Source organism: Centruroides vittatus, unplaced genomic scaffold, assembly GCF_030686945.1.
Source record: "Centruroides vittatus isolate TY-2023 unplaced genomic scaffold, ASM3068694v2 contig_272, whole genome shotgun sequence".
In the NCBI taxonomy this organism is placed as follows: domain Eukaryota; kingdom Metazoa; phylum Arthropoda; class Arachnida; order Scorpiones; family Buthidae; genus Centruroides; species Centruroides vittatus.
Window position 1 is genome coordinate 166,706 of NW_027121732.1, and position 21,337 is coordinate 188,042.

The window sequence follows — 21,337 nt, forward strand, 5'->3', positions numbered from 1 at the left end:
CAGAAAAATTTATACTTGAAGAATTTTGTTTTGATAATTATTGCCTAGGGTTTATGTCGAAAATATTTTTCAGTTATATTTGTAATTACAGTTAATTCGAATAGTAATGGCGCTTAAATATTTATAGAATTAATTGAAGTTTTCGAATTTTGTTTTGAGGAAACTGAGGAAGGCAAGAGTATCTACAGTTGTATAATGAACTGAATTTAAGTAAATTAGGTGACTTTGTATGTTTCGATGTAGTTTTTTATAATATTACGATATACGAACTTTCGATTTTGTAAATTGTATTATACTAAAAAATAAAGTTTTTCGTTATTCTCCTACTTAATGATGTATTTATAATGTTTCTGAACTAAATAATACTTATTAAATTGAAATCCGAGCATTACAAAGTACTATGAATATTAGAGAAGACCGTTTTACTATAAACTACTACGTTTTACTACAGCTTACTCCAATGTTGATTCTACGAAAAGTAGGTCAGACAAGGACCGTTAGACTAATGACGTAGGCTGTTTACTTTTTCCGGTCGCATCGGTGCACTCCCGATAGCGTCATTTACAGAAGTCACACCTACTTTTTTCTGACGCGAGCCAATTAGGAATATTAATTTTTTTAACCAATCAGATGACGGCGGGAGATTTAAATTCGATTTATGTCGATAGATGGCCGTCTAAAATTTCATATTTATTTTAATTTTCTTTCTTTTATTGTAATTTCTCGAGAACTAAAGGATATTCCAAAACAAAGTTGGAGAACCCAACTACTCGTGAAAATTCTACGACTTCACGAAATGGTCCAGGTATTTTATAAGAATTTTTGAACGGCTATTTCTGTCCCTCACCACTGCCACTCGATCGCCTTGGACGGCTATTTCCGTCCCTCACTGTTAAGAGGATATTATTGTTAATGTAAGATTTCAAAAAAGAGAAAACGCATTATTTAAAATTCAGAGATTATTTTAGATGTGAAAATAGTAATAGTTTCGTTTATAAATATTTTTCTCTTAACATGTATATACAGTACAACATCATTTATCCGAAAGTCGGTTAACCGAAAGCTGTCCAGTCGGACTGTGTCGTGCTGAATCGAACGTTTTTGACACTAGATTAACTTCTAAAGCATAATTTTTTTGTTTTTATATTTTTCGACATATTTATTTTGTTTGTAGAAAATAAAGAAATAAATTTTAACAAAACAATAGCCTCGATTATTATTATAAAAATTTTCGTTAGGCTAAAAATCGACGAAAATTCAACACGAACAACACGCAGCAGAGAAAAATTCAACACGAAGACACGCAACAAAGAAAAATTTCAACATCGGATAGGTTAATATATTTTTTCTTACATAATCGGTTATCCGAACAACCCAGTCCCCAATTGATTCAGATAAACGATGCTCTACTGTATATATTATACGTATAGATAGAGCAATTTTGTAGTCTCATTTATGGGGACTACAAAATAGCTCTATTGAGTTCATCATGCATGGCTCTACAATTGGTAAAATGATATAGATTTAACTAATAACGTCTGTGTTGATTTTCTGCTTTTTAACTTTTTTTGATAATTCCAAAATAAACATAATGACTGATAAAGCATATCCAATCAGAAGAAACATAAAGGCTCCAACTAAATCCTGAACAGAAAGGGGTTTTACTTCAGTATCTGTTTCTTTCATTATCAACTTTTTATTTCTAAGTAAATTGACTTGAGTATTAATTGCTTGTAAAACTAATCCCGCTTCTGTTAACCTGTGGATTCTATAAAAAACGAAATTGTCAAAAATGAAAAACATTCAAATGAGAATTAATCTCATTGAATTAAGTTTAAATATTCACAAATGTTTAAATATTTTACTTACACCACATTGATTTCCTTTTTATATCGGTATCCTTTAACTATGGCATATATTTCATATTGAGTGTAAAGAGTATCTTTTGACGTTATATATTGATCTGCCCCTAATGCACTCATGTACATCCATCCATCACACTCATACTCAATGAGAGCGTGTTTGGGCTTCAGAAGATATTCAAAGATATCGTCAGTCGGTTTCACATTTAAAACTTTACCTTCCATTGTTAATTTTTTCAATTCAAACAATAGAGGTGACTTTTCTGTTGCATCCTGTCAAAATTGACATCTATGTTTTATAAGTTTATAAAAACTGATTTAGTCATAGTACTGTAGAATATATTTTACCAAAACATATTTTCCTACTCCTGTATGGAATAAAATAGATGCTGTATAATGCCCCTTTTTCATTTCTTCGATCAATTCGGGAAAAGTTTCGGGCACATATTCGTAACCGGAAAAGGTTAGAAAAGACATGAGAGCGCCACTGTAACTAGACACTAAAATAAACATAGACATTAACCAACACAAAACCACTATCCTGGAGTATCCTTGAGCTTCAAACAAATCGTTTCCTGTAACAAACGACAAGAAATAATTTTATATAATATGTATTTATTTTCAATACTTATTACAAATATGTAAGTCTATTGCCTACCTTGATTAGCAAATGACGAAAAAAGTGCCCATAAAACATCATACATTTTAATACGTTTTGTGTCGTTTATTTTTGAATTCAAATTTAAAATGAGGTAATAAAATAATCCAGCAACAATAAACGTGATCAATATGGCTATCCACACCTTTATGTCAAAATATAGGGAAATTGTATGTTTAATACAGCTTGATATAATATGACAGAGACTTATTTAAGAACTCAAATATAAAAGCATTTGATATAAATCTACATTATTAACGAACAATTATTTCAATAAACCAACCAAAGCCGAATTTTTAGGCTGCAATCAGCAATAAATTATGAGATAATTTGGCATTAGAAGAAGGCATTAGACGCAATCTCTTGCTAAAATTAATAATTATAATTTAATTAAATAATTTAGAAAGAACTGGAAGAGAAGAATCGGCCCGAAATAGGATTCGAACCTGCAACTTCTGCTCACAATACAGATGCACTGCCAATTACGCTACCCGGACCACCGTTTTGATCTCCTCTTCTAGTAAATATAAGCTTATGTTATGACCATCGACGGCCATTACAATGCCGGCTGGGGACACATCAAGCGCCCACGTCTTCCCAAGGCACTCAACCGACTCTCGCAACCCTGGCAAGGCGCATATATAAACATTAACAAACATCAACAGCCAACCCGATATATTAAAGCAATAAACCAACCAAAGCCGAATTTTCGGGCTGGAATTATTTATTGGGACATCATCACAATACCAGGCTGATGTATTTAACCTTATTTTTTAAAATTTGCTTAATTTAAAATATATACTCTCGCGTAAGGGCATGCACTTTTCAAAGCTAATACGTGGCACCAGTACCGGACTTATGAATTCGTTTCTTCCTGTTCTGTCTGTCACACTTAAAATTACATTTTTACTTATTTAAATATCATTGAAATGGCAGTTTAGTTGTTGTGTACTTCAGTGTAATGTCCATAATAAAAAACGACCATGTTTGAAATTCGCAAATTTCCAAATAACCCAATAGAAAAAAAAATTATTACTGGTATTTAAACTTATGTATTGGGAGCCCTCTAAACGTATTTGCGTTATTACTCAATGTTTAATACAATAAATTCGAAATTCAAATTAAAAATCGCGTTGTTTTTTCGGTCGTTTAACAGTATAAACAAAAATCAGAGTCCAATTTTATAAGCTATTATAACGGTATACATCGAATAGAGGAGGTCTGCAAACCTATTAGACCCCACTGACAATGAACATATCTTATATCATAATTCTTTTAATTTTTTCCTTAATTCAAAAACTTACATTTTTTAAATCTAGATTATTATAAGCAGATCAAAACTTCTGCTTAGTTTCTACTATTTTATGACTTCCAGAAATTAAGTATACATCAAACTGCCACTAGCATCACCAGTAACAAGATGTAAACAGTGCACTCCCCATTAGTACTATCATGCCCCTGTACAGCATACTTTTCCTGATAGTAGAGAATCATGCAGGTCATCTATATCAGTGTTTCTCAAACTTTTTGGTCCGCGACCCCCTTTTGCACTTAAAAATTTCAAACGACCCCCGAAGAATGAGTATGTGTAGAAAAACATCTCGGAGGGAGGGGGTTAATTTAAATTCAGGAGGAGTTAACTTCTTTTGTTTAATTAATCTATTCCATGTTGAAATTTCTCTCCGTTGCGTGTCGCTTTGCGTTGAATTTTTGTCAATGTTACAACTAACGAAATTTTTTTTAAAATTATTTCTTTATTTCTCACAAACAAAATATATTGAAAAATATAAAAACAAAAAACATTATATTTCGGAAGTTAATCTAGTCTCAAAACGTTCCGATTCAGCACACCACGGCCCTCAGAAAAACAAGCAAAACTTACCACTCACGATGGGAAAAAAGTCTCGTTCAAATACTGACTCGTCCTTAAGCACCCTCTCATGGTCGCGCCAGGCTGCCAGCTAAAAACGCATATCAACTAAAATAATATCAGAGTATCCCAAGAAATAGCCAAATATTGCAGCGCCACAGCACTAGCGGAAATTCGAATTTGCCGACTGAAACGCTTTCGGTTGATCGGTTTTCGGATAATCAACGCTCTACTAAGTCGACTTGCCTACAGACGCAACGCTGCTAGCGAACACCGTTCCAAATGACAACGCTATTCTATCATAGTTTAGGCAGAGAGTGGAACTCTGGGGATTCCTCAATAGCGCACAAATTTATGAATATTATATTTAGGCTCGTATTTAAATATTTGTTTTTATTATTTATATGTGCAATTTACTTAAGTAAAAATTATTTTATATATTTTTTATTTCTATTATTTCTAAACATGAATCCATAGTAAATTTATAAAATATTTGAAAAAATAATTGATCTGGCATCAATTTTTCAGCGACCCCCCAAATATTTTTCACGACTCCCATGGGGGTCGCGACCCCCACTTTGAGAATCACTGATCTATATAACTTTTTTCAAAAGAAAATTTTAAATTAAAATAAAGTATATAGTTAATCCGGACTTGCTTTATCTAGCATTTCCATGTTTAGTTTCGACTTTCATCTATGTAACTACTTTTTCTCAAAATTAAGGACAGACAGCAGGCAGAGAACAGCTTAATTATAAATTACAATTTCTTCAAATTGCAACCCAATAAATGTAATTCACTAAGAATACATGTATACATAAAGAAGAGTGTCTGTAATCTGGCATATATCGGACCGGCAGTTTAGTTTACATGGAAAAATGGCCCACTATTTAGGTGTTAGAAACGTAGAGAAAACCCGAAAAACTCCACGTGGCTAACCCTTTAGGAAAGCGTGATACTATCATCCATATATCCCATTCATGGTTAGTTTTTTAATATTGTATTTATTTTTATAAACATTAATTTATGTTTACAAATATACTGCTCTATATAAAATAAGCTTTAACTTTACAAAATAGATAAAATCATATTTACTGGTAGGTCGAAGGGATAAATTACGGCCAACATTTTTGACAGTTCATTAGGTTTAGCAGTAAAAAACTTCACTGGTAAAACATCTCGAGTATTACTGTAATCGACAGCATCGATTCTATCGTATGAAATTCCAGTCGGCAATCCGAGATCTGTCTCCTAAATATAATTGTAATATGATAATAATGATTTTTAAAATATGATAAGTAATTAACTAAATATTAATTATAACAGTGAGTAAAACAAATACGTTTCTTTGAACGTATCCAATGCGGCCCGTCCAGGAACCATTTTCCAATTTCAAACCTTCAGCTACTTCTTCAACTATCTTCAAACTAAAGTAAATTGGAGATGTTAAATTTTTATAATATTAATTTTATTCGATGTTTGAAAATTATTTATTTAGGAAAAAATGTATGCTATATTCTCTTAGTTATAATAAACTTGCAAACATGGAATTTTTAGAAATTTTAAAACAACGAATTATATACTAATTTTTATACGTTAAAAAATCGTGCAACAAGTTGCGTAACTTTCCAGGCTGTTGTCAGATTTTACTTAAAAATAACTTTTATATTAATAATAATATTTATAAAACAAAACGCTTAATTTTGAAGATAGAGATGAGTTTCTAAAAATATTGTAAATGAGAATAACGATTACAATTTTTCATTAAGTTTGACCTACTCAAGATATTGCACATGGTCTCCTTCTATTTCCCTATTCCTTCAAACTTTAATTATCAATATTTAATTACATGAATGCCCTTTATATACAAATTACCATTCGGTTTCATAATCTTTATCCCATCCTGAGATATTAAACGAAATAAACGCTATCACAAACACATCTAAACACATACACACCCATATTAATCACTATAATGTCTACCCATTATGGAAAATGACAAAGATGGGGGAATTGTAATAAATTTCACGTTCTTTATTGAAATTTATTATTTTTCACCGGTCATTATGAATACTGCTATCATCTGTGAAGCAAAGTGAGGATAATGATACTTTGAGAAGGGATCATGTGGTAAAAGTAAAAGTAGTTAACTCATAAGTGCAATTTAACATTCACATAAACTATTCTTTAATAAATATTTTAGAAACGAAAATATATTTATGGTTTCTGTTTCAAACTATTTTGAACTTAATCATCCAAATATCCTTGGTTAAAAAGAACTTCAAAACGTCGTGAAGGATTTTAGATCCAAATTGATTCAGATTTTATGAATGTTTCTAATTCATATTGATAACTCATTGTTTATTCACCATTTTTTCATATTGTGAGAATGAGAGAGTGGAGAGCCTTCATATTCGATTATTTATTTATTTTATTTAACATATGTTGGTACAGTTTTAGATTTTCCCACTTGATTAATAATTCAATGTAATATTTTAGCTACAAAATAGACCAAAAGTCATTGTATTTTGTAGGAAATGCAAGTAGAACTTTCCTTAGAGAGTTCTTATCGCAATTATCTGACGAACATCAGTCTCTTGCGTAAGTTGTATGTCCTGACAGATGATCAGAACACAAAAAGCTGATTGGAGGAACTTAGAATAAAAAAGGAACAAGTTCACGAGTTCGAGACAGTCTGTGGAAGAAGAGATTTGCCATGCTTAACAGGCAGTTCGAGGAAAGAAGGAATCTGCCATATTGACCACAGTCCATGACCAGAAGGAACCTGCCATAAGAGGAAGAAGAAGATAGTTTCGCTCTGACTTTGCAGCATTCATCTCATATTCTCCACGTTTGATCGACAGAGGTATTATCATAATTTTTAATCGATTGTTCTCGCGTTTAGATGTATACAATAGTTTATATTTTGTATCTCGATTAATGCATCTTTTTGTTATATTTTATCTAATTAAATTTTTTTTGTTATTTGTTAACCTTTCTAATTCACTGGGTTAGTTATGTACAGACATTCACCACGCTACGATGAAATTTACCCGCGATTCCTCCTGCTCGATAAAATAGAGCCCTCTGTTTAACATAGCACGTAACATCACTAGTTCAGGCGGGAAACTTCTACCCTAGCCGGTATTAGTGCTGACATCTGAAGGATCAAAGATCCCGAGGACATTCTATAAGAAGCCATCCGTTTAGGCATGAGTAGGTCTAACGGTTCTAAGGACTAGAGGGTATTAACCTTGTTGACCATGGTCTCACAATATTAATCAATAATTAATAAGAAGAATTAATTCTGCCAATAATTGTAAAAACTGATGTCAGCCATAAAACATTTCATTTCAGAAACACAATAGAATGCCATAGTTACACGTCTAAAAGCCAGAAGCTCTACAATGTAAAAGCACATGTTCTAGAACAACGGTCGGCAACCGCTGGTCCGCGAGAAAATTTTGGTGGTCCGTGGAGAAATTTGGACATTGATCAACTAAAGACTACACAAAGTATTACGAAAGAAATGCAAAATGCTTAGTTGCTTTTTCACTCATTGGAGGTCTCTATTCCAATCTAAAACCAAATACGAAGTGACTGCTATCAATAAATAATGAACAATAAACAATATTGTGAGTGCGATAGTCGTCTTTCGTGGAAAAGCGCTAAGAATCCATAAACTTTTTTAAACAAGCAGCAATGATCAAGTTTAGACTATTTACAAAAAATTTTACATTTTTGAGTCTTTCTTTTAATCCTTTACACTACCACCAGAGAGCTAGAAGCAGTTATAAATTGGAAAAGGATAGTATGGTGAGAAGAACTCTTTGTGTTTTTAATGGAAAAGTGTCAGAACCTCTAATAAAAGGCTGACACTGGATCGTTTTTAACTTTGTGAATTTTTTACCTATTTTACCTTTGTAACTGTTACTTCTGGAGTAGTGTAAAGGATTAAAAGATAGACTCAAAAATGTAAACATTTTTTGTAAATAGTCTAAACTTCATAATATGAAGAAATAATATCCTGAGTCAACATTGAAAGCAGCAATGAACTTTAGGCTTGCGTTAATTTGTTATAACTAAACACGCGAGTTTCATATTAATATAGTAAAATTGAACTTTTATGATCATTATTATACAGATTTTGTATCGCGTAAAAAAAATTCACGATAGTGGTCTGCGGGATTCAAAATTCTGAGTTTAGTGGTCCGTGAGGTCAGAAAGGTTGCCGACCGCTATTCTAGAAGACCATAGTTCCAATTAAGATCGATTCAGAAATTTTGCTTCACTCGAATATGTCCAAGTCAAGTACCAGATATACTCTAGAATAAATAAATGGCAAAGAATAACGGTCAAATTGTAAAGAAATACGATAGATTTCGTTTTACTTTCTCGACTGTAATTTATATAACACGGAAAATTATTGTAATCGTGTTAAATCTGACCCTCCGGGTTTTTTTGCAAATCGTCCAGCCCGAACGCCAAAAAGTAAAAAAGAAAAAAATCCGTGTATATTTTTAAGTGTGTATGTGTTCACATCTATTTCGTTTAATATCTCAGCATGGAGTGAAGATTAATAATCGAAATTTGAAATGATAACTTGTATACAGTATAAGAAAAATGAATGCTATTATGTTTTGTAATTAAGGTTTGAAAGGTGGTAAGATAGAGGGGGGTCATATGCTCTATCTCGGGTGGGGTCCAACTTAATAAAAATTTTCATCGTTATCGACATTTATAATATTTTTAAAAATTAATCTCTACCCTCAAAATCTTTTATTCTGATTAATATTATAAAAGTGATTTTTTAAGTAAAATCTCATAACAACCGTAAAAGTTATATAACTCGTTGCTGGAATCTGTAAAATGGAATAAATTTATATAATAAATACAACCATGTCAATAACTGCTTGAATATCAAATAAACAGCCGCATTCCTTCATCGGGCTAGTAATGCAAAATAATTAATAATTAATTTGGCAGAAGGTAGGCGCTTAAGCATCCATCACTTGTTAATTTAAAGATAACAAATATTTTAATGCTATAAATTCATCATAACTATTTAATAATAAATTAGTAAATGAAATTCAAGCGTAATAAAGTCCAGAAATTCAAATTCAAATCGCTAAGATAAAACAGTTTAACCAACGATGGCAAAATTTATGCACGAATCTGAAAATTTTAAATCACTTTACAATTATTTAATAATCCTAATCTAGGTAATGAAGTATTCCTTTTAATTAATTTTATACATATAATGGAAACGCTAATTAAGATTAATCACAAATTACTTGAATCCAAAATGTTCTTGTAAAATTAAAAGAGCGTCTGATACACATCCTCTATTTTTGATAAGTACATATGTACCGTTAATAACTTCGTATTGGAAAATATGTTGCATCTGAAATGAATCAAAACAGAAATATTTTAGTTTGAATTTTTTCTTCTATAAAAATTTTATTTATAACTAGCGGTTATGTGTCTTCTCATATCGTTTAAAATAAATTTTAAAATATAAAAATCTATAAAATTTTTGCATTAAGGTTTATCATACCTGAAACGTTGCAACACGAACAGTGACATTTTCCATGAGTCTGTTCATTTCGGTCTGAAATGTAAAAGTTACAATGAGTTTTCACAAAAAATTTCGCTTTGTATTTATATTGTAAAAAAGATTACTTCTTTTGTGGATTTTTCCTATAATCGTGTATATGAACACTACAATTCTGTTAAATTTGGTTTATATGTTATGTGTTTTAAATAGTGACTGTTTTTGCATATAAAAAATACATATAAACATTAAAAATATACGTACAATTAAATACTTCAGTAATTTGTAGCCGTTTATTCTGTTTAAAAAAAAATATATATATTCTTTTTAATTAACTAATCCATAAATTTTAGAGAAATTGGGTATACTATAGATTACCACCTATGGAATTTCTGTACTTTGAATATATATTTGAACTCAGAGGACCGAGACGAGTTCAACGGTACTCTACTTTTGGGCCGGAGGCAGAAAGTAAGAAAGTTATCATACTTTTTTCGGCGATCGCGCAATGATAGGGAGTCGCATCGCTCTCTCCGCTAAGCCTATTGCGTGTTTAACAGGCAGTCCGGCAAGTCGGCCATATATACCTTCAACACAGGCAGACGTTGATTTACGAGCACACTGATCGTCTACAGTTCGAGTTAAGTCCATTTTGCACACCCTCGCGCTCGTCAACCTCGGGGGCTACGGCTCCTCAGTCTCGCTATCAGTCGGCTAGTACTACGAGCCGACCGTGCTATCGCGATCAGGAGTCGCGATGCTTGAACAAAAGGGGAAAAAGGAACTGGCGTTCGACTGTTCGTGCTCCTGACGGACTCCCCCCGGGAGGGAAGCCGCCGGCAGGCCGCCGATTGTTTAACATCACTAGTTATTGATTCACGGTAGTTCTTGAACAAAAGAAAAAGAAGGAAGTAGCGTTCGACTGTTCGTGCAATTACTTGCCTTTCAGAGTGTTTTTTTTAATTTGTTTGCAGACTTTACCGCGAGTTGGCAGCATTAGCAACTACGGTGCCGTCTGCATGAAAGCATTAAAAAAGTATGATGACTTAAAAACTATGATAACTTTCTTATTTTTCGTCTCCGGTCCAAAACTAGAGTATCATTGAACTAGTATCGGTCCCCTCAGTTCAGATACATACTCAAAGTCCCGAAATTCCATAGGTGGTAATCTATAGAATCCCCTAAAAATTTTCTATTGTAATAACACTCCATACAGCTTTACATTATACAGTGTGAGTCGAAAAGTTTTCATACAGAAAGACAATCCGTGTTTTTGTATGGAATTTATCAGTAATGCGTGTGTGCACATACTATCAGAGGTGTTGTAACGAAGGATCGAGAGTCGAATCTTTTTTATGGAGTCGAGAATCAGAGTGATTTTTTTTTTTTTTTTTTTTTTTTTTTAACTCTTTCCGCCCTGTGGGCACTAAGAAGGCCTCTTTTAGTAGGCCCATTATGGGTTCGGCCAGGCCCACAATGGGGCGACCGGGTGGTGAGGGACGGGGCCCGACATATCCGAACGGACCACCCCCCGAAAAATTCCTGGGGATTATTCGACCCGTTCGGATTCGATCCCGGGTCCCCCAGAGCGGTAGGCTGCCACCTTTACCGCTCGGCCAGGAGTCGAGAATCAGAGTGAAAATTGGAACACTTATCGACTCACGACTTTTTAATTTCTGCTTAGTTTGTTAAAATTTTCTTATTTCATACATAAATCACTTACAAAGTATGGAGACTTTTATGCCACATATTTACGTCCGAGCTTTACGTGTAAAATGTAACAGCAATCCACGTCTACGTTTTCTAATTACTTTCGGATATCTTCTTACTTAATAAAAGGCAGTTTGATTAGAAACTTCATTAATGAAATTACGTTGTAATATACGAAATCGTATTTATATTATATATTTTTCTGCTACATTTGGCTAATAATATACATTTGTTAATGAATACTTTTATGTCGCTGTTTTTATGAAATAACGTTATGAAAAATAAAATGTTTACTTTATTCTTTTAATATTTATTATGTTTTAAATTCAACTTAAACTACTAGTATTATATAATTTGCTCTCACACGAGCAAATTATATAATACTAGTAGTTTAAGATAAATTTAATTATCAAATTAATGCTACAATTAATTATCAAAAATATTAATTTTTGATTAAATAAAATGGTAACAAAAGTGCAGATTTTAGAACAGATAAGAAAATAACAAGATCTTTACAAAAATAAACCAGCAATGAGTTGTTCAACTTTCCTGGCAACATTTAAAATTTTAGTGACGCCATCTGTTATCATATTTTATTTTTAAAACTTGTTTTATTTTTAACTGTTATAAAACGGCAAAAAGTTTCATTTTAAAGGTCGCAATGCTTTTAAATGCTAGTAACAAGTAAAATCGTCATTAAGTCCGACCTTACTGGAGATACACATCCCTATTTTCTCCACTTGCCCGCTTGAATTTTAACCACCAAAATCGAAAACCATTAATCCACCTAATAATCAAACCTCCCTACGACAGTTCATAAATTTTCGACAAAAAGCGCAGGAGATATTAAGTTTCAAATACGGTGAACAAAATCGTGCTTTCCCACACAGTAACATTCATACATACAGAAATTACATTAGAAATTATTATTATTTTTATTTTTTATTTTTTCATTTTCTCAACGTTTCAAGGTGTTCTAAGTCGAAAAAATGTAAAAATGTAAGAAAGATCATTTTCTGCATCGTCGCCATACCTTGCTTCTGTATAGGCCTAACAGCCAGGATAGTAATAACATTTCCCTCTCAACGACCCTCTTCCTGGACAGACAACTCTTACAGAGAAAAAAGGAGAAAATTTAGGATTGGATAATGATATGTTGCTCCATCCGACTTTTTTGCTCATGTCTTGATTAGAAAGAGAAAGCATGGAAAGCAATAAAAAGACCACAAAAGGTCAACTAGGTTGACTTGTTCTGCCCAAGGAGGAGACTTGCTCTCTCTCCAATTTACAATATCTAGTTCGTTGTGCACTTTCATGATCATCTCTGAGTCCAGTCCAGTCCTATCAACACCTTAACCATTCCAACCGCTACGAAAATCGCCCTTTGGCCCAATAACCGTTTGTAAGGAATCAGAGAAGAAATAGAAACTTAATTCAACAAAAATAGTCGCCATTGAAGACATTAAATCGCTAATTTAAACCTAATCTACACATGATAAGAACGTAAACTCTTTCCCCGTGGTTAGGCGGAAATACATTAGTTTATAACTTAAATCAGTCAGAAAAGGCCGAAAGCCATGCGTATTTTTATTATTTTGTTATGTGTAGTTAGAATGTTGTATAATCCAGTAAAATCTAGTTATTATTTTCGTTAATTCAGTAGTTGAGTGTCTTACTTCCGGATCTTCCTGCCTCTCTAACATTTCCCTCCTTTATCCTTTAATCCGTAAAAGACCTACATACCTGGCCGCTCGCGAGTTCGAAGGTTCCTGTTTGATTAAATTCATTAAACTATTATTATCTACATTAAATTATTTTAATTTGATCAACAAACGACTTAATTGATTAGATTTAAATTAATATTTAAGTTAAGATTATTGCTTTACTTATTACAATTTCGGAACTTAAGATATTATACTTTTTATAAATCTAATATAATTGTAATATAATAAATAATAACTTACCGTTTATAAAACAAAATATTCTAAGTTGTTTATTAGAACGCCGATTCGTTGCGGTAATATCACTGCAAAATTAATCACCTTAATGACAAGTAACGCTTTATACAGTAATTTATTTTAAAGAGAAATCAATAGAATCAACATATAAAACTTTTATTTCTAAAACAAAAAAAACTAATTACTTAATGCAAATTTGTATACGCTATTTAATTAAATTGGAATATAAAAATCTATTTAAAAATATTTTTTGTGTTCAGTCGATCACTACATTTAATTTAAACCTTTAAAATCGTATTATTAACTTTGAGAAGAATTGTGAAAAATAAACGGAATTTTGTCTTCATTTTTATTATTTAATCTTCAAATAACAGTTTTAATTTTAATCAGGCCTGAACAACATATGGGCCACCAAAGAATTTCAAGTGTCACGCGAAAAATGTAGAGAATGTAAAAGAAATTAAATGTATAACGAGTGTGTTAATGTCATTTGATGATAAATAAAAGTATTAACATTTATAACAGGACTTTTTATATTTCTATTTTTCTCTGATTAAAAAAAACAAAACGTGCATTTTAATTTTACATTTTTTTTAACCAGAGTACAGTAAAAAAAAACAATTCGAATGAGAAAGGGAAGGGATGATTTAAATTTGTAATTATTTTGTACTGAATTGGAGGTACAGTAGAGAGTCGTTAATCGGAACCCCGGTAATCGGAATCGCCGGTAATCGAAACGATTTTCAGTCGGACTGTGTCGTGCTGAATCGAACGTTTTTGATACTAGATTTACTTCTAAAGTATAATTTTCATGTTTTTATATTCTTCAATATATTTATTTTGTTCGTACAAAATGCAGAAATAATTTTTAACGATACGATAGCCTCGATTATTATTATAAAAATTTTCGTTAGGCTTAAAATCGACGAAAATTCAACACGAAGCGACACGCAACGGAGAAAAATTCAACACGAAGCGACACGCAACGGAGAAAAATTTGAACATCGGACAGGTTAATGTATTTTTTCGTACATAATGGGTAATCGGAACAAATCACTATTCTGAACAACTCCAGTTCCCAATTGATTCCGATTAACGACTCTCTACTGTATATTTTATATGCCGTAAAATACGGTAAATTTCCTCTTATTAACTAGGAAAATTGGCACAGTGCTGGGAAAACTGTTAGAAATCAAAAGTGCGGTGGACGTGTGGTAAGCGGCTCAATTAGTCGTCTTCTTAACTGCAGCAGGTTTCGTTGTAGTAGCTGGTAACAACTTTATTAAACAGAAATTAGAAGATAACTGTTTAGATCTGGGGATGAGGACGATACAGCACTTATCGATAGGCTCGATTAGTCATACATTGCTTTTGTTGACGTCATATTTACAGGGAAAAAAATGCATAAAATCATAGAGTTAAAATTTCAAGAACTCTGGAACGTTAGTTTAAATACCGTTGCTAGTAAAATGTCTTTCGATATTATAATGTCTCGAAAAACGTTTTATTGGTGTTAAAGACTAATTTCCTTAGTGCGTTTTGAACGAAAATTATCGATTTTTTTGTTAGATATTAGACTGTATATCAAAAAAAAATTCTTCTAATAAAAAGTATTCAATAATGCATATGCTTTTCATTCAACTCCAATAATCCATATCAATACATTCATAATTGAAGAAAATACATTACAACAATAAAATGCATGAGTCTATATCAAATTTCAAGTGACTATAAGTCTTATATGTTACTTCTAGATATTTAAAAGATAAAATTATTATAATAAAGATTCCTCTATAAAAAAATTTTTAATATGTAAGCATAAGTTAAGACAAAAAGAATAGAACAGAAAAGCAAAATATATATATATATATACGGTATATCTGAATGACGATATTAAGCTTGTAACAATACATGTGAACATGACACAACTTTCTTTTTAAATACGGTTTTTATTGGGACTAATATGATGCTCATTGTAAGTACATACATCATGCGCACAATAAAAAGGTTGGAAGGAGAGGATAAACGATTCGGTGTTCTTCTCAGAACCTGGTTAGGACCTTCATCCGGCCGACAAGTTAATCTGATTAATTAACATATCAAAATAACGATTCTTATAAATTATGAAGCTTCGTTATTTTGTGAGGTAAATCCCGGGGTCGCATACCAAGGAAAATTCGTTAGCATGTCAAGTTTGGCACGAGTGCCAACTACTGGCCAATAATGTTTTATGGGTGTTAACTTTAACAATCTAAACGGAACTATTACAATAATTAAATTTGTTAAAATTTAAGTTTCTATTGAAATATTTTTATATTAAAAAATAGCTAAATATTGCCAAAATTATTTAATTTACAGCTTTTGTTTAAATCATACTTAAAAAAGAAAATTACTTACCAGCAATACAAGAACTTAATAATCCTGTGTTGTTTGACCAGTTGATAACTTACCATTACACAGTTGTATTATTAAGTTTCTATAGTGACACGCATTCCTGGAAAGTTCAATAAGTTTTAGACACGGGTTTTATTCTTTTCAGTTATATATAATAATATAACAAATATATAATTCTAAATATTAAAATATTTATGCTTATACAATTTCTTAAAGCATTGTAATGCTTGAATACTTACTGAATGGCTTATTGTATATATATTCAAATTAATCATATTGTGATGTTTTGGCATGTGAATATTTCATATATTTTGAAGTAAAAGGAAATAAACCTATTTCTATTCAAATATAAAATTTTTATTTGATAAAACTAACATATTTTTAGGTATCTTTATCTATTGTTTTACTATTTGATACAAAATTTATATTAAATAAAACTACTTTTATAAAATGTAGGATATTTTATTGTGTTAATTTTCATAATATCTATTATAGAAAGAATATAAATTTTCATATACTTTTGTAATATTATTTTTTATACAAGTTTAAAATATTATTTCAATACACAATTTACCCATACGTTGATTTATATTTTTACAAGTAGCCCTGGTAAGCGTTCTTGCAGCAGCGGTATCATTCCCTGGTATAAATAAAAAAAATTCATATAAATAATAAATTTCTATTACAAATAAAAATGATAATGTATATACTGTGCTAAAAATATATATACTATTGATTTAAATAATAGCTGAAGAACATCCCCCTAGTAAGCGTTCTAGACATTCCGTGACAGATGACAGATGGGGGTCAGGGATATACAGTGGGATCAATGGCTTATATAAGTAGATGCTGTTTTTGTTCTTTAACAATTGTTTCTCTTCGTCTACAGTTTTTAACTAAGCATTGTTTTTTTTTATTATAAATTTAACTTCTACGTTCTAACGCAATATTAAATTATAAATGTTAATAACGAGTAAAATCGTCATTCAGTCTGACCCTACTAGAGATATGAACGATTCCCCTTATCTCCCCGCTCCCTTGACCTTTAATCGCCAAAATTTAACAAGTCAATCCCCCTAACAAACAAACCTCACTGCCAAATTTCAGAAATTTTTGATAGAAAGCACAGGAGTTATTGAGCTTCAAACAGGGTGAACAAAATCGTCCTCTCACCCATACATACATTTTTTGCCGGATTGCCATATTTTCCCTGTGTTATGAATAACAGCCGGAAAAGAAATAAAAAAAACTGTTGGGAAAGTAATAAAAAACAGTACCTGTTGTGTTTATGCTTCTAACTTTTGTACTTCTGTTTAAAATTAAAAAAAAAACACGCATATTACTTGGAAAGGGGATAATTTACCGATAGAAAAATATTATGAGAATTCGACAGTAGAAAATAATTTTATATAATCACTTAAAAGTGAGTTCAATTATTTAACGATTTAAAGTAACATTTTAACGGTAAAAATCATACATATGTAACTTTTCTGTCAAAAAGGGAAATCCAATTTCCCTTCACAAGAGCTTGCCTCTAATTTTGACGAACATCTGGACGTCTAACTCATTAGTACGTCCCGTCAGCTGATACAAAATCTGAATTTCTATTGGAAGAAACGTACGCATAAAAACTGCGATTTCCCACGATTCGAGGCAGTCACCGGTAGTAAGAAGCTACCATAATAACAAGCAGTCACCGATAGTAAGTACTGTACCTTTCAGAATAACAAGCAGTCGACGATTATACAGGACTGCAATAGAGACGGCCACAGAAGGTAGACGACCATATAGAAGGAACTACCATATTCTCACTCTGCCGAATATCGCCAATTAACCTCCTCATACGAAGTATATTAATCAAGCTACGATTGTGCGACAGTGCGACAAATAGAGCAACCATTGTCAACTGAGGTAGTATTTTTTATTCATGTAAACTTTCTTTCCGTGTTCAGAGGAGTACGTAGTTAGACATCGATATAACGATAGATTGTTTTTTTATGTATTTCTTTATTTTTATTCATTCATTAAACCTTTGTTAGTTATTTGTTAACTTGTGTGTTCTTTTGTTTAAATGGCTACCCTGTCAGAACTTACCCGCGACTCTCCGCGCTCGAATAATAGCCCTTCTAAACGCTATCCATTGATCCAGTGAGTAGAACTAACGGTTCTGACGATTAAAGGGTTTTCGAGTCTAATCTCGAACGAACCCCGTTGTATTCTCACAATATTGTGCGTATTAGTTACCCTCTGTTTCCTTTGGATCGATATCCTGTTTATGTCATGCTACTAACAATCATTCTCACTCCTTTTAATTACTTCTGCGAGTTTTTTTTTCTTTGGTTTATTGCGGGGTTACTTTTCATATATTTCGTTTGTTTATGCTAAGTTCATTTTTTCTAAAGGGGTTGGTAACAGTTACTCACTTTGACGGTTATCGACTAGCAATTTTTTCTCTCTGTATTAAATTTACTTAAATAAAAAACTTTTTAACAAAAATTTGTGTTTATATTTTGCTGAATTTAAGTTTAAAACAGAAACAGTAGAGGATAAGAACAATTATTTAATTTTACAATTAAAATTTTAAGATTTTTGATAACGCTTTTTATTGTATACACCTCGGTCATTTTGATTTGCATGAATATAAAAAACTTAGTTTTTTCAACTCTGAGAATAATCAATTCACTATTATTATTAGAAAGATGTCAAATGAAAGATTTTTAGAAGAGAATTATAAAATGATTGCACAAAAAAAACTAAAACAGAAATTATTCCCATTGTAATAAAATTTTATTCATAAGGTATACCATAATATTTTACATTAATTTGCAATAAGTTTAATTTTAATATTAAAAGCATTTACACTTACATTATTAATATAAATCTCATACTTCTGCTTTATTAAAAAATTAAATGCATTAATTCATTAGATATTGATAAATATAAATTCTACTAAAGAATCGATTGAAATTCAAATACAGATATCTCTCGCACAATACGGTTCGAAAATTGACGTTATTTCCCGTACAATACGATTTGGGAAATCCTCCGTACAAAATTTCACAATTTTTGTGTATAAACTCCGTTATTAGATTTTTCTATTCAAGTAAGCATGCATTCTGTTTTAAAATTTGCCTACGGATTTTAGAATATTGAAATTTTCAATTTGCTCTGTGCCTTTTGTCAAGTTTACTTTAATGAAAACTGACAGTCATTTTTTTTTCTTTGTCCTAGCTTTCCTACCAACAGAGTGTCATTATCGTTGCTTTCAGCATTTAAGACTGTCACTGTGTTTTCTTTTCATTCATTAATCTTTATATTTAGTAAGGTTCATGTAAACATTTTTAGATAAGTACTATTAAACTTTTTTAAAGCATACATAAACAATTATTCATAAAATGACAAAAGCTCTGTACTCGAACAATTCGGTATTCGAACACAAATTTTGAAAATGAAATCGCTCGGTATTCGACTGAACAAACGCGACTCGCTAGAATAAATTTCCGATTAATAACATATTTTTATTTTGTTATCCATAAAAAATTATGATAAAAATTTTACAAAACGAAGACAGTGCTGATATTTCTGATTAATGTCAACAATAGGCTGAGAATATGACAACAATTTGTAAAAAGAAAACACCCTTGTTTAAATAAAATTAATATTAACGCGTAATACAGTACTTTTAATTGTGATTGTTAGTTAATTATTAATTGGAAATAAATTATTGATTGTTTTAATGAACATATTTCTCTTATAATGAAAAAGAATAGCATACTTATCGAACTTCTGGAACGTAACCAGATGTATTGCACTAGTTCTTTGTTTCTTATAGTACAGATTCGCGTTATACGACACTTTTTTCCAATGTAACTACCTATTTTATATTAATAATAAAAAATAAACAAATTCATTTGATTACACAGAGAAACTAAATTGTAAAAACAAATTTTCATTTTTATGTTACAATAAGTAATTTACTTAGTTGTTATTAACTATAACGTTACACATTAAGTATATTTTTACTCTAAATTATTTTATTTAAAATATATAAATGACGCATTTATATCTTATACGAAGTATTAAAATAATAAAGATCCAAGTATTGAGTGAGAAAAATTGCCGAGAAAAATTTAAATTTGAATTGTAAATTATCATCTACTGCAAATCAGTGCAATCTGTAATATGGAAAAATTGAGGCAAAGAGATAATCGGTACTTTTTCACTTTAACAGACTGAATCGAAGCATTTCATTAAATAAAATGCGGAAATTTTAAAGAATGTTATAAATGTTATATCACTACCTTTTTGTCTCGTCAACTTATGCACCCATTCCGGCGTTTTGCGAAGTTGTTCATATTTTTGTAATTAAAACCAATTCCTTGTAAAAACGATCTTACTTTTACATGTTATTTTACATCCATTTGAACCACTTATTGAAAATTTTAATTAGAATTTAATACAAACAGAATCGTTAGTAAGAAAAAAATAGGCATTGTTAACATTTAAAATGACACGGAGCATTTTGATAATAATAAACATTATTCAAAACAGAGAAATGGCACGTAAATTTATTAACCGATAGGATACAAGGTGAAATTGTATGTTGCATCATACGTGAAAGTTTAGATTAATTTACGTTAGAAAGGCATTTTACATATATTTACAGGCATATGCATTAATAGATATAATAAAAATGATTACGGATTGCAGAAAAATCAAATCAAATGTTGTCTCGACTAAAGACTTCCAAGATAGGGACTTAACACATGATGTTAATTTTTAACACAATTAAAATTGAGTAAAAATATCTTTGAAATCCGTCAATAATTTCAAAATATAAAATTAACAGAAGTAGCATATCCTATTTAAAGTGCATTCAATGTAATATTGTGTCATATCGTAATACATTTATAAAAACAATGTAATATTTTATATAAATAGATATATAGTTAAACCAAAACATAATTCATTCCTAAATGTTGTTCTAAAACCGAAACAAATCTTCCGATAAGAAACAATGTGAAATGGATTAGTTTGTTCCCGGCTCCTAAAACTAAATTTTTGTTTTACCTTTCCAGTTAAATTTCATGCATAAAAATGCTTACAAATGCAATGTAATATTATTTATAATAAATTTTTGTTAAACACCTTTAAAGACGAATTTTTGGATGCCATTTATGTTATATCAATATCAATTAACGCAGTTTTTAATTAATTAATTAGATTTAAATTCAACTCCAGCGCATGCTGGAAAACAGAAGTATCTTTCCAGCATGGGCATTGAAATTAATTTATTTGGCATCTAATTTTTATATTTATAATTATAATACT

At 30.9% G+C, this 21,337-nt stretch overlaps 1 protein-coding gene across 1 annotated transcript; it reads right to left on the minus strand.

Annotated features, from left to right (window-relative positions):
- Positions 1-1,524: 1,524 nt before the first annotated feature.
- On the minus strand, positions 1,525-13,357 carry LOC136971797 (glutamate receptor ionotropic, kainate glr-3-like). Its single transcript, XM_067266298.1, has 9 exons — positions 13,331-13,357; positions 9,948-10,001; positions 9,685-9,794; positions 5,733-5,817; positions 5,486-5,641; positions 4,403-4,481; positions 2,211-2,437; positions 1,870-2,135; positions 1,525-1,768 (listed from the first exon to the last, which is right to left on the minus strand). Exons 1-9 carry the CDS (start codon positions 13,355-13,357, stop codon positions 1,525-1,527), a joined length of 1,248 nt encoding a protein of 415 aa, XP_067122399.1.
- Positions 13,358-21,337: the final 7,980 nt, after the last annotated feature.